General features: G+C 41.9%; 1 protein-coding gene and 1 non-coding gene across 10 annotated transcripts in view; one reads left to right on the top strand and one right to left on the bottom strand.

Annotated features, from left to right (window-relative positions):
* Positions 1-23364, bottom strand: part of PKNOX1 (PBX/knotted 1 homeobox 1) — a 62117-nt gene that overhangs the window by 22110 nt on the left and 16643 nt on the right. For 4 of the 9 annotated variants that reach the window (XM_070407119.1, XM_070407120.1, XM_070407118.1 and 1 more), the window contains 6 exons: positions 17009-17077; positions 15889-15995; positions 11648-11775; positions 8805-8976; positions 6660-6830; positions 253-352 (listed from right to left, as the gene is read on the bottom strand). In XM_070407119.1, the coding sequence (XP_070263220.1) occupies positions 253-352; positions 6660-6830; positions 8805-8976; positions 11648-11775; positions 15889-15939 (622 nt within the window). In that variant the 5' untranslated portion in view covers positions 15940-15995; positions 17009-17077. Of the gene's footprint in view, positions 1-252; positions 353-6659; positions 6831-8804; positions 8977-11647; positions 11776-15483; positions 15662-15888; positions 15996-17008; positions 17078-23364 lie in introns of those variants that run through there. The other 5 variants (XM_070407123.1, XM_070407124.1, XM_070407122.1 and 2 more) reach the window with 5 other exon arrangements.
* On the top strand, positions 15412-15544 carry LOC139004722 (small nucleolar RNA SNORA51). Its single transcript, XR_011470557.1, has one exon. It is a non-coding gene; the product is annotated as a small nucleolar RNA SNORA51 (small nucleolar RNA).

The following is a 23364-nucleotide window of genomic DNA, read 5'->3' on the forward strand; positions in this document are numbered from 1 at the left end:
GTTTTTGCTATATAGTTTCAACTCCTATATAAAAACTTTCTTCCCAACATTTTTGGTAGGGAAAAATTTGCATAAAGTATTTGTCATTGAGAATTAACAAGAAACAAACATTCAAAGAAGCCTAGATTTTGGGACTCCTATTAGGGAACTGGCATTAATTAAAAATTATGTTTATGCAAGTCTCCATTTTACTATGATGGACTTTTTCTGCAAAAGCTCAAGGAAAAGGTGTCCTTTTTTCCATCACCATACCTGCCACTGTTGCCATGGTTACATTACCCTGTTGCAGCGCGGATGCAGGCACCACAATTCCTTGGGGGCTGAGAGTGCCTGTGATGGCACTTTGAATCTGCTGTAAGTCAGAAATACACAGGAAGGGATTATTAGAAAACAGAACACCCATATTTAAAACTTCCTAACAAGTGGTATAATGGCATTATTAATAAGGGAGATGCTTGAGGCAAAGAGCACAATCAGATGATAAGCCTTCCATGAAGCAGGCTCTACATATCTGGAAACCAGGAGAGAGAAGTCTGTCTGAATATTAAATGTGATGATCGGTACAGATATTAAGTTTAATTGATTAAACTAATCGATTAAGATATTAGTTTAAATTTGGCTTCCAAAGATTATCTTTCATCTCATTGCATAGTAACCACACAGTCTGGGAGGTATGAGTAGGAAGACCAAAATTACCTAATCTTACCACACAACTTTCCCATTCAATTTGGCCCAGACTCTTGATTTTCTAAGAACCAATGCTTCCTTGAATGTATGAGTGCTTTCAGAAGATTATCCCATAGGCTTGGGAGGCTCTAAGTGGTGATGGGATTTACCCCCGGGGCCCACATAGCTTCCTATCACGCCGATCTCAGCACAGTGCACATCTGAGACCCACCTCTCTGTGTGTCCATTGTGTGTGGAGTACTGGGCCTAGGCTGGCCCACAGCATGCTCCATGCAAACATTTGTAAATACCTCATCAGAGATTCCAATGATCTGACATTAGATCCAAATGGGCAAATTCACCTATGGACTGATGGCTGGGTTTGTGGTTCACAAGGGAAAGGATCCCTATACCTGGCATCTCGCGTGAGGTCTGTTACATGCAGGCACCCAGATATTTGAGCAGTTAAGTAGCATAAATGAATATCATCCAGAGGCGATTGCTCTGGGGGCCACCGCACAATGTGAATGTGTAAGCTTTGGCAGGTACACACAAAGTAGGCTACATTAATTTGGTCAGAATAAAGCTAAGCTATCAAATCAATAATCCAACCTCATATATCAATAAACTAGAAAAAGAGGAACAAAATAAAATCAAAGCAAGCAAAAGGAAGGAAATAATAAAGATCAAAGCAGATAACAATGAAATTGAAGACAGAAAAACAACAGAGAAAAAAGAACAAGTTCTTTGAAAAGATCAATACATTGACAAACCTCTAGTAAGCCGAACAGAAAAAGACAAACTATCAATACCAGAAATGAAAAAGGGGAGATCACTGAAGACCTTACAGACATCAAAAGGAGAAAAAAGAACACCATAAACTCAACATATAAACTTGACATGGTAGACAAAATCCAATATGAAGTAGATAATTTGAATAGCCCTATAACTATTAAGGAAACTAAAGTTGTAATTTAAAGACCTCCAAAAAAAGAAATCTCCAGGTCCAGGTAGTATCACTGAAAAATTCTATCAAACATTTAGAGAAAAATTAATACCCATTCTAACACCTTCCTAAGAAACAGAAGAGCAGGAAATACTCTCCAATTCATTTTCTGAAGCTTGTATTATACTAATACCAAACACAGATGAAGACTGCACCCAAAAAGGTAACTACAGGCCAATATCCCTTAATACAGACACAAAAATGCTTAACAAAATATTAGCAATTAGAAGAAAATTCAGGAATCCATATAAAAAGAATTACATGCCATGACCAAGTGCAGTTTATTCCAGGAATGCAAGGCCTGCTCAATATTAAAAAACTCAATGTAATCTACCATATTAACAGGCTAAAGAAGAAAAATCACATAATCATATCAATCCATGCATTTGAAAAAATTCAACATAATAACTCTCAGAAAAATAGAAGGGGAACTTCCTCAATTTGATAAAGAGCATCTACCAGTAAGATAAAAATTAATAGTGAAAGGCTGAACACTTTCCCATAAGATTGGGAACAAGCAAAGGATGTCTGCTCTCACCAATCCTATTCAAGATCGTACTAGATGTTCTAGCCAATGCAATAAGGCAAGAAAAGGAAATAAAAAGTATACAGATCACAAAGGAAGAAACAAAACTGTCCCTATTTGCAGATGACATGACTAAATAGGCAGAAAGTCCTAATGACTCTATATAAAGGACTCCTAGAACTAGTTAAGTGAGTTCAGCAAGGCCACAGGATACAAGATAAACATTTAAAAACCAACTGCAATTCTATAAACTAGCATGACACAAGTTAAAAATATAGCATTTACAATTGCTCAAAAACACACACAAAAATACTTAGGTATAATTCTAAAAACACATGTGCAGGACTCATATGTTGAGAACTAATGAAAGAAATCATAGGAAGAGAAAATGAATGGGGAGACACACCATGTGTGTGAGCTGAAAGAGTTAACATAGTAAAGATGTCAATTCTCCCTAAAACAACATACAGGTTTAATGCAATTCCTATCAAAATCTTAGTAACATTTTTCTTGTAGATAGAGACAAGATTATTCTAAAATTTATATGGAAAGGCAAAGGAACTAGAAATAGCTCAAGTATTTTGAGAAAATAATATTTTGAAAAAGAATAGTGAGAAGAATCAGTCTACTGAATTTTGAGATTTATTATACAATACAGTAATCAAAACTATATGGTATAGATATATAAATCTGAACAGAACACAAGACACAGAAATAAATCTTATATATATGCCCAACTGACTTTAGACAAGGTGCAAAAGCAATTCAATGGAGGAAGGAGTCTTTTTAACAAATGGTGCTGGACAACTGGACATCTAGAGGCAAACAAATGAACCTCAGCCAAAATCCTCATGCTTTATACGAAAGTTAACTCAAAATTGATCATGGATTTAAGTGTAAAATATAAAACTTATGGAAAAATAATGAGAGAAAATCTTTGGGATCTAAGGCTAGGCAAAGAGTTCTTAAACTTGACACCAAAATCATGACTCATAAAGGGAAAAGTTGGTAAGTAGAATTATCAATTTTAAAAAATGTTGAATAGCAAGTCCAGAAATAAATCCTTGCTTATACAGTCAATCTACAACAAAGGAGGTAAGGATATACAATGAGGTAAAGACAGTCTTCATTAAGTGCTGCTGGGAAAACTGGACAGATATATCAAAAACAAAATAAAATGGTGCCACTTTCTTAAACCATTTACAAAAATAAACTCAAAATGGATTTAAGACTGCCCTGGCCAGTTTGGCTCAGTAAATAGAGCGTCGGCCTGCGGACTGAGGGGTCCCAGGTTCGATTCCGGTCGGGGGCATGTGCCTTGGTTGCGGGCATATCCCCAGTGGGAGGTGTGTAGGAGGCAGCTGATTGATGTTGCTCTCTCATCGATGTTTCTAGCTCTCTGTCTCTCTCCCTTCCTCTCTGTAAAAAATCAATAAAATATATATTTTTTAAAAATGGATTTAAGACTTAAATGTAAATAAGACTTGAAATCATAAAACTCCTAGAAGAAAACATAGGTAATAAACTCTTTGACACTGGTCCAGTAATATCTTTGTGGACATATCTCCTCAAGCAAGAGAAACAAAGAGAAAAATAAGCAAATGGGACTACATCAAACTAAAAAATTTCTGAACAGTGAAGAAAACCATCAACAAAACAAAAAGACAACCTACTAAATGGGAGAAGATATTCACAAATGATACATCTGATAAAAGGTTATTATCCAAAATACATAAGGAATTCATATAACTTAACACCAAAAAAATCCAATTAAAAAAAAAGGCAGAAGAACTGAATAGACATTTTTATAAAGAGGACACACAAATGGACAATAAACAAATGAAAAAATGTTCAACATCACTAATCATCAGGGAACTGTAAATTAAAACCACAATGAGATTATCACCTCACACCAGTCGGAATGGCTATCATCAATAAATCAATAAACAAGTGTTGGCAAAAATGTGGAGAAAAGGGAATACTCATGCCCTATTGGTAGGATTGCAAATTAGTGCAGCCACTATGAAAAACAGTATGGAGGTTCCCCCCAAATTTAAAAATAGAACTGTCATGTGACCCAGCAATTTCACTTCTAGGTATTTATCCCAAGAAAACAAAAACACTAATTAAAATAGATATAGTCACCTCTATGTTCACTGCAGCATCTATAATAATTTATAATAATAAAAGCATAGTATGCTAATTAGACCGGACATCCTTCTGGACAACCTTCCAGATGAAGCCGGGGCTGCGAGGGAAGCCGGTGCTGGCAGTTGGGGGGAAGGAAGGCCTACTCTTGCATGAATTTTGTGCATTGGGCCTCTAGTTATTTATAACAGCCAAGATATGGAAGCAATAGCTGAGTGGATAAAAAAGATGCAGTACATATATACAATGGAATTTTATTATTCAGCAATAAAAATAATGATATCTTGACATTTGAGATAACATGGATGGACCTAGAGGTTATTATGCAAAATATAATAAAAAAGATAGAGAAGGACAAATACCATATGATTTCACTCGTATGCAGAACCTAAAAGGAGAAAACAAATGAATAAACAAAAAAAAAACAGACCCAAAGATATAGAGAACAAGCTAATGGTCGCTAAAAGGGTGAGGTGGATGGATGGGAAATAAAAATTTTAAATAAATAAAATAAAATAAAGACAGGGGGTGGGGGAATGCTTGCTCTGCAAAAGACACTGATAAGAGAATGAAAAATAAGCTCCAGCCCTGACTGGTTTGGGTCAGTGGATAGAGCGTCAGTCTGCAGACTGAAGGGTCCCAGGTTCGATTCCTGTCAAGGACATGTACCTTGGTTGCGGGCACATCCCCAGTGGGGAGTATGCAGGAGGCAGCTGAATCGATGTTTCTCTCTCATCGATGTTTCTACCTCTCTATCCCTCTCTTTCTCCCTTCCTCTCTGTAAAAAAATCAATAAAATATATTTTTTTAAAAAAGAAAAAGAAAAATAAGTTCCAGACTTGGGAAAAATATTTGAAAAATGTATAGCCAATAAAAAACTAGTATCTGGAATACTCTCAAAAGTCAACATTTTGGCCGAAACCGGTTTGGCTCAGTGAATAGAGCGTTGGCCTGCAGACTGAAAGGTCCCGGGTTCGATTCTGGTCAAGGGCATGTATCTTGGTTGTGGGCACATCCCCAGTAGGAGGTGTGCAGGAGGCAGCTGATTGATGTTTCTCTCTCATCGATGTTTCTGACTCTCTATCTCTCTCCTTTCCTCTCTGTAAAAAATCAATTAAAAAAAAAAAAAGTCAACAGTTAAAAAAAATCCAACTAGGAATTGGGCAAAAGATGTGAGAAGACATTCTACCAAAGAGGATATACAGAGGGAAAATAAGCACATAAAAAGATGGTCAGCATCACTAGCCACCGGGGAGATGTAAGTTACAAACACAATGAATATCACTACAATCTATCAGAGTGGCTACAATATAATAGGGCTCCAAGATAGAGGAACCTTGAGGACATATGCTAAGTGAAATAAGCCAAATACAAAAGGACAGCCCAGCCGGTACAGCTCAGTAGATGAGCGTCGACCTATGAACCAGGAGGTCATGGTTTGATTCCTGGCAGGACACATGCCTGGGTTGCAGGCTTGATCCCAGTGTGGGGCGTGCAGGAGGCAGCCAATCCATGATTCTCTCTCATCATTAATGTTTCTATCCCTCTCTCCTAACCCTCCTCCTCTCTGAAATAAATAAGACATTTATTTTTAAAAAAGGACAAATGATTCCCCTTACATAAGGTCCTTAACGGAGTCAAATTCATACAGACAGAAAGTAGAATGGTGGGTGCCAGGGGCTGGGGTAGGGGAATGGAAGTTAGTGTTTAATGGTGACAGATTTCGGTTTGGGAAGATGGAAAGTTCTGGAAATGGATGGTGGTGATGGTTGCACAACAATGTTAATGTGCTTAATGCTACAAAACTGTACAGTTAAACATGGTTAGGATGGTACATTTTGTGATATATATATATTATAATTTTTAAAATTCCTATATAATAAAGAGCTAATATGCTAATTAGACTGGACAGCAGAATGGCCTTCCGGAACGACCTTCCAGAACAACCAGTGAGTAGGGGGCCAGGCTGTGGGGCTGCAAGACAGCCGGGGCCACGAAGGCTGAGCCTCTTGCATCGGGCCTCTAGTATATTTTAAAAAAGGAAAAAAGAAAGAAATGGATGGAACTCCAGAAACATAGGACCCAGGGTCGAGTATACAGATCGGGGCCTCATTGCATTCACTGTATGAAGCCAGATGGATGGTGTTTGGAATTAACTCTCAGCCCAGGCTAGTGCCAGTGATCTAGAGGGCCAGGACAGCCATTAAGACAGCCTTGTGATTCTGAAAGGGCTGGTGTTCTCAGGATCAACACAGTTCATCTTTGCAGATGTTACAGCAACTAGGAAGTAGAGCAGGACCCAAACATAAATACCTGGGACTGGACAGGGGAGTACGGGCTTCCAGGTTCTCCACTCAGGAGAGTTTCACTGTTCATTTTCGTTTTTAGACAAGCAATATATCGACTGCAGAAATCTTTGCAGAGTTCATTAACCTTTTCCAGCTCAAGAAGATGAATACGCAAAACCTGGATTGCTTTTACCATCTAGAAGCAGAGAAAATGAAGACTTTCAGATAAGGAAATGCAGCATGATGTTAAGTTATAATCATCATCACATAACTACTCTCAGTTATTAGCCTGAGCCCTGCACAGCCATCACCATCTGTACTGCCAGTGATAGAAGTGGAATAACATCAGATATTGTGCAAAATGACAAATCGTCCCAGCACCAGACCCGTGCTCCCTCTGATATGCAGAAAGACGGACAATGCCAGTGCAACTTCAGTGAGTACAGTGCTAGGACCAGCCAGACCTCAGCCAGCTTCACCACTGCCTCAGGCCCTACAGGCAAGTTGACAGTCCTCACTCTGTTCCTGCTTCATCTATAAACTGGGATGTATCCAGATCCACCTCAGAGATGGTTCTCTTTTTTTTTTTTTAAATATATTTTATTGATTTTTTACAGAGAGGAAGGGAGAGGGACAGAGTTAGAAACATCGATGAGAAACACCGATCAGCTGCCTCCTGCACACCCCCCACTGGGGATGTGCCTGCAACCAAGGCACATGCCCTTGACCGGAATCGAACCTGGGACCCTGGGACCCTTCAGTCCACAGGCCGACGCTCAATCCACTGAGCCAAACTGGTGGGGGCATCAGAGATGGTTCTTAAGTTTAATAATGTTCAGCTTACCAACTCTGCCTTTTATGGATTGTGCTTTAGGTGTCAAGTCTAAGAACTCTTTGCCTAGTCCTAGATCCTAAAGATTTTCTCTTACGATTTTTCTAAGTTTTATGATTTTGGATTAATTCACTATACTTTGTCCCACAGCAGTAGGTAACTGATGCTGAAAATGAAACCATTACCATAAGCAGCACCTGCCTTAGCTCCTCCTGTGACCTTGGATAGTAATTCATAGTACTTGTGGAGGGAACAAATCAGCCAGCCAGTCAATAATGAGGAATACCAAGCATCCAGCTCTGCTAGGCCCTGTGCCCTAACACCAGTCAGGAGAGCCTTGGTCCCTGCCAGCCTGGGACACTGTGGCCACTTCTGCCCCTCACTCGCTGATGGCTGTACAACAGATTCAGAGGCAGAGAGAGTAGTCTCTGGTCCTAAATCCAAAAGGAAGGCACTGTCAGTCCCATTCAAAAGATGAAGAGACAGACTCAAAGTCAGACAACTCACCTATAAAATCTATTATTGGGCAATAAGGGCTGAATATGTAATGAGAAATTTAAACAACAGCAATGAAGACCTGGGCAGTTTATTCAGGAATGAGATTTCCAAAGACCCTTTCTGCTGACCAGAGCCTGATGAAGGTACTGATCTGGGAGCTGGCATAGCAGGCTTCAGTGGAAATCCAGTGAGGAGCCCAGACACAGCTGACAGTGCCTCACAGTACTGAATGGCACCACTCCCCTTGGGTACAGCAGTGATGTTAACGCCAAAGAATTTTCCATTTCCTTCAGAAAGCACAGAGAACCCTGAATTTTAGAACACTGGACCTAGGAGGAGGGCATTATATGAGAAAGGCTTCAGACAGAAAGAGCAAGGGAAATCATGGGGGGCCTCAGAGCCTGTCCCTGCTCTGTGCTGGTGGTTCCCAAGTCTTGACAAACTTTGTCACCCCCCATGAATCAGTGTGAGCCTCAAGACAGAGCTGTCTTGGAGAACAGTCATGTGTCCACGGTCAAGGAAAAGTCAAGGACTGAAGTTGAGCATCAACATGCTGCCTGAGAAGCAAGGCAGGTGAGCACGTCAACCCCAATGAACCTTTCAAATGTCCAGGAGAGAACGGAATCCCCTGGTCCATTTAAGATGGAGGCTGAGCCAGCTTATTTGATAACAGGAAGGGGTAACAAGAGAAGGCCGGAGGACATTCAAGTCACACGCACACGTTATCTCATGAGTTGTACAATTCTCCCCTTTAGCAGAACTACAAATAGTCTAAAGTTTTAACTGGAAGTTAAAAATTTATTGAACATATTTTAAATTTGGAATAAAAAATCTACTCACTAAATTGTCAGTTTCTGGATCTTCACAAAAGAAGGGTTTTCCTTCCTTCTCTTGCTTCCTTACAAAATTTTCAATGTCCACATCAAAACTGGCAGAAGTTGTACCTTCTGAGCCCTGCGTGGATTGCTCACATTTTTCAAACAACAAAGCTAATAAAGGAAACAGTGGATGCCTGGGGAAAAAAGAAAAAAAATGTACACTCTACATATGGCATGAGGATGTTTGGTATGTATGTATGTACACATTATTTGACATACCAACTTCGTTAAAATATAATTCATGTAATATATAATTTATCCATTCAAAGTTTACAATTCAATGGTTTTTAGTACATTCACAAAGTTGGGTAACCATCACCACAATCAATTTTAGAACATTTTCATCATCCCCCAAAGAAACTCTGTAGCCATTAGCAGTCACTCTCTATTTTACCCCTAAGTCCCATCCCCAGGCCACCACTAATCTGCTTTCTGTCTCTATAGATTTGCCAATTCTAAACATCCTATATAATAAAGAGGTAATAGGAATTGACCATCACTCCAACACACAAGATGTGTGGACAAAGATGGCCACCACAAGATGGCCTGCAGTGGAGGGCAGCTGGGGGGGGAACAGGCCTGCAGGGAGGGCAGTTGGGGGCAACCAGGCCAGCAGCAGAGGGCAGTTAGGGGCAATCGGGCCGGCAGGGGAGCAGTTAGGCGTCGATCAGGCTGGCAGGCAGAAGCGGTTAGGGGCAATTAGGCAGGCGAGTGGTTGGGAGCCAGCAGTCCTGGACTGTGAGAGGGATGGATATCCCTCGAGGGGTCCAAGATTGGAGAGGGTGCAGGCTTGGCTGAGGGACACACACACACACACCACCACCCCCACCCCGAGTGCATGAATTTCATGCACCGGGCCTCTAGTTTCATATAAAACTAGAGACCTGGTGCATGAAATTCATGCACAGGTAGGGTCCCTAGGCCTGGCTGGTGATCAGGGCTGATCAGGGCCTTCCAGGTGCCGGCCGAGGCCTTCCTTCCCTGGCTGCCAGCTGGGGTCTTGCTTTGTTCAGTGCCGATCCCTGGGGGTCAGTGCACATCATAGCAAGCGGTCAAACTCCCGGTCTCCCGAGGGGACAATTTGCATATTAGCCTTTTATATAAATAGAAGACGTGACCTTGTGTGTCTGGCATCTTTCACTTAGCATGTTTTCAAGACTTACTGATGCTGTAACAGGTATCAGTACCTCATTCCTTCTTTATGGCCAAATAATATCCATTATATGGATGTACCAATTTTACAGTTTTAAAATTTACATTTAGGTCGATAGTCCATTTTGAGTAACTTTTTGTATAAGATGTCAGAGTAAGTCAAGGATCTTTTTTTCTGAATATAGATATCCTATTGTTCTAACACCATTTGTTGAAAAGTCTACCTTTTCTCTTATTGAATTGTTTTCACAACTTAGCCAAAGATCAAATCCTATGTGTGTAGATTTATTTCTGGACTCTCTCTGTGGCATTGATCTATGTGTATATCCTTTCACAAATATCACAGTGTCTTTATTACTGTAACATGGTTGCAAATCTTAAGATCAAATAGACTTGATTCCTCCTTTATTCTTTTTCAAAATTGTTTTAGTTGATCTAGTTCTTCTGACTTCTATATAAAATTTAGAACTTGTCTATATGCACAAACATATCCTGATAAAATTTAATTAAAATTGTATTAAGTCTATAGCCTGATTTTAGGAGAACAGACATCTGTATTATGTTGAGTCTCTGAATCCATAAACATGGTATGTCCTGCCATTTATTAGGTTGTCTCTGATTTGCTTGCATCAGCATTTTATAGGTACAGATTTATACCTGAGTTTTTTTGGAATTCTGGCAAATGTACTATCTTTTTGTTTTCTGTTTCCAATTACATGTTACAGGTATAGAAACAGGGTTGGTTTTTGTGTGTTGCACGTGTAACCTGTGATCTAATTAAATTCACTATATACCTGGAAGTTTTTTGGTACATGCTGGGATTTTCTATGTCGACAATCATGTCGTTTGTGCATTGAGCCAGTTTTATTTCTTCCTTTCTAATCTTTTTCTTGTCTTACTGCACTGGCTAGGACTTTTATTACAGTGCTGATTAAGAAGAGTTAGGGTGGACATCTCTCATCCCCAACCTTAGGGGAAAGTATTCCATCTTTCACCATCAAGTTTGATGTGAGCTGTGGGTTTTTAAGTTGCCTGTCATCAGGTTAAGAAAGTTCCCCTTTGCTGACAGTTTTAATTAGCTGTTGATTTTGTCAAATGATATGATCACACTGTGAATCTCATTGGTTGATCTTTGAATAGTGAACTAGTCTTGCATTCCTGGCATGAACTCCACTTGGTCATTATATATTATTCTATTATTTTTGTTGCTGGATTCAATTTGCTAATATTTTATTGAAATTTTTTATGTGCAAATTCATGAGGCATATTATCTGTGAATTTTTTTTGGATTTCTTTGGTATCAGAGTGTTGGTCAGTTTGTAAAAAGCATTGGGAAGTAGTCTTCATCTTCTATTTTCTGAATGAGATTGTGTAGACATGCTGCTTTTTTCTCATAAGGTTGGTATAATTCTTCAGTAAAATCATCTGGGCCTAAATATTATTTTTTACAAGGTGAACTAAAATGTGATTAACATTCCAAAACTTTTTTTAAAGAAAGGTATTAGAAATAACATCTTAATCAGAGAAAATACCCTAGTAGTTATCACATCAAATCTTACTCTGCCCAGCTAATAGCTCTCATGTTCCCTTTAACAAGGTTTTCTACTCTCATTATTCCTCTTAAAACCCACATGCTTCACATCTCTTCGCTACCTATAAATGGCCTGCTTGTCGGCATCCATCGGTGTCTGGGACCCCATAGGGGGAGGGCTCACTTCTTCCACATCGGGTTCAGAGCAGTTGGGATCTTGCTCTGTTTTCAACTCTGTTACTACTTGCATCTGTGAAAGGAGGAGGATAATTTTTGTTACTAAACAAAAAACAAACTGCTATTAAGTGTTCTATTATCACACAGGAATGCAATGGGAAGGGTAACTGCCCGCTGTGTGATTGGCAACAATATAAATGGATACCACCCACAAACTCCTTTATAATTTACTGTTTAAAAAAGGCCAAAGGTCAAATTTCCAAATCATTTAAAAACAAAAAGGACTGATATATGTGAAGTGCTTATAATTTTCAAAATCATAATAACCACACATTACTGAAGGGAACTGGTCCATATGCAATCTTAATGCCTGCCTGCCAGCAGTATAGCCTCATGCTGGATAACACTGCAGTAAGAGAAGAGTAAACAAAATTGTCCAAGCTTCTCGTGTCATAAAAACAACTCATGTCCAATATGCTACATGTCTCTGACAGGCCTGAAATTCTCCCTTATCTATGCTTAAACTTCAGGAATACATAAACTATAAAATTCTTTTAAAAAGTCACTCTATTCAGAAAATAAAAACCAGTTGTATGTAAAGAAATAGTATTAAATATAAGAGGAAGTCTTTAAGATATCATTTAAATTGCTTTAAACTAGCTATGTTGTAAGTTAGGTAAAAAGTATTTAAATTCTTAAACGTAAAGAATTCAGTTTACAAAAATATGAAACAAAATTGCCGCTTAGTAAACTTGTAATTATCCATAAGCAGATTACCTCCCACCCCTGCTCAACCCTAGCTGCCATGCTTCTGCCCTCAAGGAAGCAGTATGTTGGGTGCACTGGGGTGGGGTACTCATCCCCAGGAGATGGGAGAGTCCCATCATGATCCCTTCCTGACACCCAGGGGCTATGGCCAAGGAAGGAGTCCTCAGACCCAGGCTCTCCAATAGTCCAGAGTGACAATTCCATTCTGGTGCCTTTAAATGGCACAGTATATTTAGAAAATTGTTTTACTCTCTTAAAATAAATAAAACAAAACACTAAAGCAACAAACTAATACCCACTCAAACACAGTCTTTTTGGAGGAAAACCTGACAGTATTATAAAAAAGTCTTAAGAGATTTATTTTAAGGTTTCTTTTTTAATGACTGTGAAAGAAGGGAAATCTAAATGTTCAACCTCGAAGGAATGGTTAAGTCAATTTGGTATATGTATACTGAATAATATTAAGTGCTTATGTTCTCACCGTGGCCAGGAAGCTCAGTTAGTTAAGAGTGTCATTCTAGCCCTGACCGGTTTGGCTCAGTGGGTAGAGCGTCGGCCTGTGGACTGAAGGGTCCCAGGTTCGATTCCGGGCAAGGGCATGTACCTTGGTTGTGGGCACATCCCCAGTAGGGGGTGTACAGGAGGCAGCTGATTGATGTTTCTAACTCTCTATCCCTCTCTTTCTCCCTTCCTCTCTGTAAAAAAATCAATAAAAAAAAAAAGAAAAAAAGAGTGTCATTCTAATAAGCTAAGGTTGCAGTTCAATCCCCAATCAGGGCACATGTAAGAATCAACCAATGAGTGCATAAATGGGTGGAACAACAGATCAATGTCTCTCTCTCCCTTCCCCTCTCTCTCTAAAATAATGTTTTTAAAGAGTTTTCTGTGTTGTGAGGAAGTGCTTAGCTATTAAAATCAAAGGGTTCACCACCCCTCACCTACCAGCTCCCACCCCACACTGTGCCTGGCACTACACTGCATACTCGCTGCATCAGGGCACAGACAGGGAAGAAGACCGACAAGGGTAAGCACAGAAAACTATCACTTAACAGAATATGTCAGAAGGTGATCATTGCTGGGAAGGAGAGAAGATCAGAGAACGCTGCAGTGGTAAGTAACTATGGCAGGCAGGAGAGTCTTCGAAGAAAGGGGTGATGCAGGCAAAGACCTGCAGAACAGGAAGGAGCTTGCCAAGCTGCTGCCTGAGGGAGGGGGGCGGGTGGGAGTGAAGGAAAGAGCCAGGGCCACGAGGCAGAGAAGTGCCCTGGAGTAAAGAAGGCAGAGGTGAGTGCACTAGGGGAGGTTGCAAGGGGGCCTGGGATCTGAGTGCCAGGCAATGCGGAAGGGGGGCTGTTAAGGTCAGGCGTCAGCAAGGAGAGAGGAGTCATCATTAGTCACTTGGAAATATCAAAGAACTTACAAGTGAAAAGAGCAGGCTGAAACAGAATTCTCTACCTCAATTCCTATAAGAAGCAAAAAGCACTTAAAAAGATTTTAAAGCCTACAAAAGCAAACAAAAGCAACGGCAACTAAACCAGAAATGGTGCAAAACTGGCCACCAAGGAAAAGACATGAGAGTCAGCAAGGCTGGGGTGGCCAGACTCAGGTCCTAACTGCCCACCAGAAGCCCACCTGGAGCCTCACCAATGGGGCAGCTGTGACTTCCTAGGGTGAGTCGACCCTACCCAGATTTGATCAATTGGTCGGATGCACTAAAATCCTCTAGGACAGCGGTCACCAACCAGTGGTCCATGAGGTCCGAAAGGTTGGCGATCGCTGCTCTAGGAGGCCCTAGCCAGTTGTTCAGTGGATAGAACATCAGCCCATGGATCGAAGAGTCCCGGGTTCGATTCCGGTCAAGGGCATGTACCTCAGTTGCAAGTTCCATCTCTGGTCGGGGTTTGTGCGGGAGGCAATCAACTGATGTGTCTCTCTCTCACATCATTGTTTCTTTCTCTCTCTCCCCTTCCCTTCCTCCCTCTCTAAATATCAATGAAAAAAATATCCTCAGGTGTGAGGATTAACAAAAATAAATAAATCAATGAATGAATGAATGTATAAATAAATAAATAAAGTCTTCAAGGAGGGTGAGAAGAGAGCTCCTGGCATTCTGTTCCTGCCTCCTGATTATGAGGTAGGTGGGAAGCAAAGGCAGAGCTGAATGTCTTCAATGGAAATCAGCTCCCAAGCTCCCGAGAAAAAAAGGGAATGGCCCCCACTGGAAGCACACAGAGCATTCCCAAAACTTCAGGTGTCCCAAGAGCGGCTGCACAGGACTCAGTAAGTCCCCTCCTTCCCAATTCCTTCAGGTCACAGAACATAAAACACCAGGGTAGCTTCAGGTAAAACTACAACTTACAGACAGTGGGAGGGCTGTCAAGAAACCACCCACATCCCAGCCAGTGTGGCTCAGTGGTTGAGCATCTACCTATGAATAAGGAGGTCACAATTGGATTCCTGGTCAGGGCACATGCCCAGGTTGTGATCCCCAGTAGGAGGTGTGTAAGAAGCAGAGAATTAATGGTTCTTTCTCATCATTGATGTTTCTATCTCTCTCCCCCTCTCTCTTCCTCTATGAAATCAATATATATTAAAAAGAAGAAAACACACCCACAGCCCTGGCTGGTGTGTTCAGTGGTGCCGGCCCATGCACCAAAGGGTCACAGGTTTGGTTCCCGGTCAAGGGCAAGTACCTGGGTTGCAGGTTCATCACTGGCCCTGCTAACACTGACATTAAAAAGGCAAATTCCTAGGCCTCCTGGTGCTTACCACAGACTGTGTTCTTTTTATTTATTTATTTTTTTTCTTTTAACAGAAGGAAGAGAAACATCAATTTTGCTGTTCCACTTATTTATGCATTCATTGGTTGCTTTTTGTATGTGCCCTGAACCGAGGTCGAACTTGCAACCTTGGCATAACAGGACGACACTCTAACCAACTGAGCTACCAGGCCAGGGCCACAGACTGTGTTCATATACTGACTGCACAGAAAGAGAAAGCAGAGTAAACCTACCCCACATACAGCTCAGCCCAGGCCCTTCGCCTGGTCTGTATTGTGAATAGGGGAAACGGAGTTAAGGAGGTTTGGAATTTGACCTTTTTTCACTTCCAGGCAAAGAGCAGATGTGGAGAGGGCTGAGGCTGTAGCTTTATTTGAGGCATGGCAGCTGGGCCAGGGAGTGATTGTGGCTCTATTAAAAAAAAAATGCCCAAGAAAGTATGATTTAGGGGAGTCAAAATTACTAGTAATCTTGGTATTATTTAGGAAATAATTTGAACATATATTAAATGAATAATATACTAAAATTGAAACTGCAATCTCAGGGAAGTTAACTATTAATATGCAAAGCATTGCTTGTATTTTAGTAGCAAGTCAACTGACTGTAATTAAAACAAAGAATAAAACTTCAGCTCTCACTTGTTGCCCATCTTGATAACTGTCTATGCTTAATGTCTGTGTAGCCATCATGGTTAATAAGTTTATTATAAGACATCAAATCATCTTGAGTCAAAAGCAAATGGTATCTGGAAAACAAAAGCAGAAAAGCAGCAGTTAATAATTGCAGTGCATTTTTTGTCCTCCCTACTACACAACATCCATGTTATTTTTTAAATATATATTTTTATATGGAAAAAAAACTGTCCTTACACCAAATCCTACTCAGCATCACCCTACTTACTTGGCGATCACGTTTGTTCTTGCCCAGGGCCTGACGTGCTATCATACTTCTCAGTCATTTGGATTTACTCATTCACGTGCCCAAGTGTCTAGTGAATGTCTAAACATGCAGCAAGGACACTGTTCTAGGGAGGCCCTACTTTCCTGGCAGACAAGGCCAGGGGCTGCAGGACCATAAACACGAAGAAGGTCAGGCAGCACACAGGGTGTCAGAACAGAGATGAGTGAAGGGGCTCTCTGATGTGTGACAGTGCAGGCTCTCAGAGGAGATACTGGCCCTGAGACCTCAAGGACTTGATCGTGGCTGCTGAGACAGGGAGACTGGAGCTCAGACTGGAATGACAAAGGTGTGCTCAGGGAGTCTGGGCCGACACTCTTCTAACATCTGTATATAATATGGAGATGGGAATAATGGCTTGTTTTCCTGGCAACACACAGGTAAATGTCAGAAGGTGAGAGGAAGAAAACCAGGTGGGGACACAGAATGACTGGGGACAGGGCTACTGATAGTGTCTGGGAGAAACATGGGTCAGCTGATGTGCCTGAGCAGAGCGGTGAAGGAGGAGCGAAGATAAGGGGGTGGGAAACACGGAACCAGTTCACAGAGATTCATGGGCCGTAGTGAAGACTGGTGTTCCTGGGAAGGTCTGAGCAGAAGGGTGACTTGACTTATGTCTTAGAAGGGTCCCTCTGACTGTGAAGGATAGGCAACGTGACTGGGGAACACACAGAGGGTGGGGGAGTGCTGCCATGGACAGGCAGGGGGCCATGTGGACATGGGGGGCTGAGAGCACAGGGTTTGCAGATGGCCTGGGGTTGGGTGTGGGAGCAGGGTCAAGGAAGCATCCAAAGTTCCCACCTGAGCAACTAGCAGAGCAGAGTCGCATGTCCCGGTAAAGAGCAGATGGTGAGGAACAGGTTCTGTGGCCTGGGAAGAGAAAGCAAGTCAGGACATTTTAGGTGTGAGATGCTTCTCAGAAATCCAAGAAATATAAACTCAGTAATCATCAGGCTGTGGTTTATATGTGCAAAGGGGGTCACACTGTGCCCTCCAAGATACACCCATCCTAACCCCCAGTCCCTGTGAACGGGGCCTTATCTGGAATAGGGTCTTTACAGGTGTGATTATTAAGGATCTTGAGATGAGATCATCCTGGATTGAGGGGAGGGTCAGGATCCCATGACTCGTGTGCGTTAAGAGGGGGGAGAAGCCCAGCTGGTGTGGTTCAGTTGGTTGAATGTCATCCCATGCATCAAGAGGTTACTGTTCGATTCCCAGTCAGGGTACATGCCAGGGTTGCAGGCTCGATCCCCAGTAAGGGATGGCATGCAGGAGGTAGACAATGTTTCTCTCTCATTGATGCTTCTATCACTCTCCCCCTCTCCTTTCCTCTCTAAAAATCAATTAAAAAAAAACATGTTTTAAAAAATTATTTTTAAAAAAGAGGGGGGAGAAAAAAAAGACCTGAGACATAACTGAGGGGAAGGCTATGTAAATTGGAGACAGAGATTGGAGTGATGCTGCTGTAAGCCAAGACCACACAGCCACCAAGTGGGAGAAGGCCTGGGCCTTCAGAGGAAGTGTGGTTCCATCAACACCTTGATTTCAGGTTTGGCCACCAGGACCCTGAGAGAATCCATTCCTGCTGTTTTCATCCACCCAGTTAGTGGGACTTGGTTACAGCAACCCAGGACCCTAAGGCAGTAGGTAAAGCCACCAAACTGCATGAGACCACCCAGGAAGAGAGAGGAGGTGGGCCATGTAAGAAAGCTGGAAAGAAGAGGGAACCCAGAATGAGGAGTGGCAGCCAGCAGGACAAGAGTAGAATCAAGAGATGCCACTCACATGGGTGGAGGAAGAGGAGGACTGAGGAGGGGGTGTCAGCCATGTTAATGTAGCTGAGGGTGAAGGAAGAGAAAGGCTGAGCATGGTCACGTGGGGAGGGGAGAGGAGAGAATCTGTTGCATAGATGTAGGTGTAAGCAAATACCATCTTCATCTTCATGTCCTTTCATCCTGTGGCTTTTGACCAACCTGTCTTTAGTAAGCATAGCAAAGCCTTCTAGTTAATGATTAGCTGTATCCCCTAAAATGTAACCATAAGCACTTTTGTTGGTAATGGCCAGGACGACAACCGAAATATACATCAAACTGGTAACAGTGTCAGCCACCAGGAGGGATGGCTCCTGGTACTACTGCATTAGTTGTCCCTTTGTCTTGTCAATCATTAGTACCCGAGTTATATTATAAAAACAGTGCAGTGACAGGAGTCTTGGGAAAGAAGGGGCGTTGTATAATTTGCACAAAACTGCTGGGTCCTCTGCTTCAGCCCTAATCTTCCCATAAGAAAATTACCCTATAATAAATTCCATGATATTCTATGAAGTTGGTTAATTCATCTTTCAGTCTGAAGATACCTTCTCGTAAAGAGGCCATTACAGCATGGGGCAGTGAGACTTGGCAACCCCACTGCTGGGAAGGGAGTTCATGTGTAGTCATCATGATGTTGCCCTCTCTGCCTTGAGACGCCAAATCTTAAGAGAGAGGCCCCACATGTCTGCCAACCTGAGTATCTCCCAATGGTCCCTGCCTTGACCAAAATTTGGCCCTCATCCCAGTGCCCTGATCTGCTCTCCAGGGTGCCGTGATCTGCCCTGTGCCCCAGGGCAGAGCTACCAGCCTGCATCATAGCCCACACCTTGATCAGGAAAGGAAATCCTGTGGCCTCTAATTTTACCCTCCTTCCTTCCATTCTCCACTTTCCAAAGTGCAAATCTGGTCCAAACCGCCCTTGCAGATCAAATCTCAGAGCTGGCCCTTGCCTGACCCTTCCCTCCCACAGCAGCTCCCAAAAGGTAAAAAGTCACACCAACAGTAATGAGACAAATGAACATGATGGGACTCTCAAAAAGGACACAGAAAAGAACACTGGACAGATCTGCCCAATCCTGAGGATGTGCCCACAAACCAAATTTTAAAAGGCCAGGAACTGTTCTGAATTAAGAGACAAAAGAGGAGAGAAACCAAGATGGCGGCATAGGTAAACACCAGAGATTGCTGCCTCGCACAACCACTTCAAAAATACAACTAAAAGATGAAACGGACATCTTCCAGAACCACAGGAAGGCTTGCTGAGTGGAAATTCTACAACTAGAAAGAGAAAAGCATACCGAGACTCAGAGGAGGCGCAGTGCAGAAGTGAAATACTAAGGTGCGGAGGTGCGTGCAGAGCGGGCTGGCGGCTGAGGGCGTGGTTGTCGTTTTCAATCAGGAGGGAGTCTCAGGCTCTGAGCTCCAGTTCCGGGCGAGTCTCTAGGGAACCAGACTCATAAGGGAGAAGCGGGACTGTCTGGCATCGGTCAGAACCCGAGGGCAGCTTTCTCTCTGAGGGGCTTGCAGCAATTAATGGGACACTGAGAAGCAGAGTCTCTGAGGGCAAGACTGAGAGCAGCCATAATTGCTAACCCCGCCCTGTTGATCCCGTGGGACCTGCCCCGCCCAAGCCCTGCAGGGAGACTTTTGCTGGATAGCCTCAGGCAAAGGCTAGATTAGCACCTCCCTAGAGATCCAGGAGCCAGGAAGCCCAGAGGTCAGAGGGGACCATCCAGCTTGCAGCTCCTTGGACACATAAAGGACACACTCAGGGGGCAGACTCAGTGAGCACCAAAGCCCCATCGAAGCAAGTCTAGCCCCAGAGGGGTGTCTCCAGCACAGAAGTTCTCCCACTGCAGACACAGCTGATTCTCACAGCCAATTGGCCTGGAGGTCAATTCCTCCCAGTGATAACTACAACAATCAAGGCTTAATTACAACAAGACTGTGCACAAAGCCCACAAGGGGGTGCACCAAGAGTGTCTACCTCAGGTAATTGGGACACAGCACAGAAAGGCACTCTATTGACACAGCAAAGCATAAAAAATGCCAAGACAAAGAAACAGGACACAAACGACAGAATTGGAGGAAAGCAAACTGATGGATATAGAGTTTAAAACCACACTTTTAAGGTCTTTAAAGAACTGTCTAGAAGCTGCCGATAAATATAGTGAGATCTTCAAGAAGACTGATGAAACCCTCGCTGTTGTGATAAAGAACCAACTAGAAATTAAGCATACACTGACTGAAATAAAGAATATTATACAGACTCCCAACAGCAAACCAGAGGATCACAAGAATCAAGTCAAAGATTTGAAATACGAAGAAGCAAAAAACACCCAACCGGAAAAGCAAAATGAAAAAAGAATCCGAAAATACGAAGATAGTGTAAGGAGCCTCTGGGACAGCTTCAAGCGTACCAACATCAGAATTATAGGGGTGCCAGAAGAAGAGAGAGAGCAAGATATTGAAAACCTATTTGAAGAAATATGACAGAAAACTTCCCCTACCTGGTGAAAGAAATAGACTTCCAAGTCCAGGAAGCGCATAGAACCCCAAACAAAAGGAATCCAAAGAGGACCACACCAAGACACATCATAATTAAAATGCCAAGAGCAAAAGACAAAGAGAGAATCCTAAAAGCAGCAAGAGAAAGAAAATCAGTTACCTACAAGGGAGTACCCATACGACTGTCAGCTGATTTCTCAAGAGACAAAAGAGCCCAGCCAGGCATGGCTCAATGGTTGGGTGTTGACCTATGAACCAAGTCACACAGTTCGATTCCTTGTCAGGACACATGACCAGGCTGCGGGCTCAATCCCCAGTGGGGGGTGTGCAGGAGGCAGCCAATCAATGATTCTCTATCATCATTGAAGTTTCCACCTCTCTCTCCCTCTCTTTTCCTCTCTGAAATAAAAAAATATATATATATTAAAAAATAAAGTTGATATAAGTCAGCATGAGAGACTGAGTGTTAAGATGGTGTGATAATGCTGTATGCTAATGGAAACATCTTTGTTTTGAAGAGCAAGGGCTAAGATGTTTAGGGGTATGGTTATGGTATCCACAGTTTTGTTTTGTTTTTTAAATTTTGATCGATTTAAAAAAATTATTTTATTTTATTTTGTTTTTTTAAATATATTTTATTGATTTTTCACAGATAGGAAGGGAGAGAGACAGAGAGTCAGAAACATCGATGAGAGAGAAACATCGATCAGCCGCCTCCTGCACATCTCCTACTGGGGATGTGCCCGAAACCCAGGTACATGCCCTTGACCGGAATCGAACCCGGGACCCTTCAGTCCACAGGCCAACGCTCTATCCACCGAGCCAAACCGGTTCCGGCAAGAAAATTATTTTAGAGAGAGAGATGGAAGAGAGAAACATTGATTTATTATTTCACTTATTTATGCAGTCATTGGTTGCTTCTTACATGTTTCCTGACCGGAGATGGAACCTGCAACCTTGGCATATTGGGATGACGCTCTAACCAATTGAGCTACCCAGACAGGGCTCCAAAGTTTACTTTAAATAGTCAATAAGAGCACACACACAACTAATACAAATTGTGGCCAAACTCAACAACTGCTGAGTGGAGGTGGTAGAGGATGACTCTTCTAACTTTTTGGGTCCCAAAACGCCTATCATAAATACTGGGGGGAAATCAGAATTTTATTTCAAATACATATAGATTTGCAGTCCCTCTATCAAAACTGGTTAAAACTTCAATATCAGATACAAACTGGTACAACTATTCTAAAGGAAAATTTTTAAATTTGTGTCAAAAGCTTTGAAAACATGTGCTCTCTCTACAACAAAACACCATGTGAGGAATTTTATAAAAGGAAATTCTATATAACTAAAGTATATTGTTCAGTAAACATATGGGCGGAGTACCATGGTGACCAATATTCCTACAGATCACCAAAGAAGCTGGAGAGAAGTTATCAGCAGGTGGCACCGTCTGCTCAAGACCGCTGCAACAGGTGGTTGGGTGTGTATAGACATTGCAGCCAGTGCCACCACATGGAAGAGCCATTTGCAAGTTTGTTACTTGTAATTTGTGGAGCTCCTTTCCAAATTCCACTCTAGCATAATGTAACCCCGACTGGTACCTGCAAGACGGTAGGCAAACAGGTCTCAGCAGAATTCACAGGGCTCACCTCAGCAGACTTCTTGTGCTTAGGAGGTGGCATTCTGCTCTGGCCAAGGCCTTGTCAATCTGCTCAGCTACAGGCCCTCAGATTGCTGGCCCAGGCAGGCCCAAGACGGAATCTGAGTGACTAACTGATACCCATCATCAACTGGAAAATAATTGAAAGCATCTGACCCAAGAATGATGGTCAACAAAGCTCATCTTTCTTTATCACAATCTGTTTTAATGGGCATTACACAAAAACCAACGACTAACTTGAATTTAAGAAACAATCAATTAATCCCCATTTCTTCCCCCCATTACACAGAAAAATAAGTATCTATTATGTTCAAACTCAAAAACCAGTGCCTTAATTTCCTAACATCACGTGGGGCCCTAAAATCGAAGTCAAAGAATTGCCAACCTAATGTACTTATAATACCATAGTGTTCAAGGGTCAGACATAGAATATTATTTATACAAGTTTCACCCAATTAAAAAGAATATATAATTTGTTGAAACTGTCACTTTGGTAGCGTTTCAAGAGTTCCAGCTAGATTAATACAAATGAAATAAACACAACTTTCCACTATTCATGTATAGAAATATTAAAACTCATTATTAATTTTAAGAAAAACTAATTTTAAAATAATATACTTTTCATCTAGAAATTATTAAATTTAAACCAACCATACTGCCAGCAAAGATGAAGTAAAACTTGGAACTCTGAAGGAGTCCTAGAACTCACATACTGCATGACTGGCTTGGAAAACAACACGACTATATATAGTCAGTCATGAAAAAATATCGCATTCTTCTTCAATCAACCAGAGACTGTAGCATTCAGGCTATGACCTTAAAGGCAGACAAAAATATGAAATATGGGCCAAGTCTAAGAGACTGACATTTTAATATTTTTCAGCTTTCTGGTCTAGGCTGACTGGAATAAGAGAAGTTTATTTTTAAAAAGGCCCAGATATACTAGTAAACGATTGGCTGAATCTGATCTGATGGTGAAGTCTTTCCTGCTCAGACAATATGGATGAATCTGGGAAGGTCCTAGCTGGCTAAGAAGCTCAGAGAGACTAGAAAAGAAGGTGTAGTATGCAGGTCAGGAGATAGCCCTGAAGTTGACAAGGCCTCATCTCTCTTCCCGGCCACAGCTCTCTAGCCAGTGTGGTCTGCCCACTCTTGTCTGAGATGACTTA

This window comes from Myotis yumanensis, unplaced genomic scaffold, assembly GCF_028538775.1.
Source record: "Myotis yumanensis isolate MYYU_CA2020_CCGP unplaced genomic scaffold, mMyoYum1.0.hap1 SCAF_2, whole genome shotgun sequence".
Taxonomy (NCBI): domain Eukaryota; kingdom Metazoa; phylum Chordata; class Mammalia; order Chiroptera; family Vespertilionidae; genus Myotis; species Myotis yumanensis.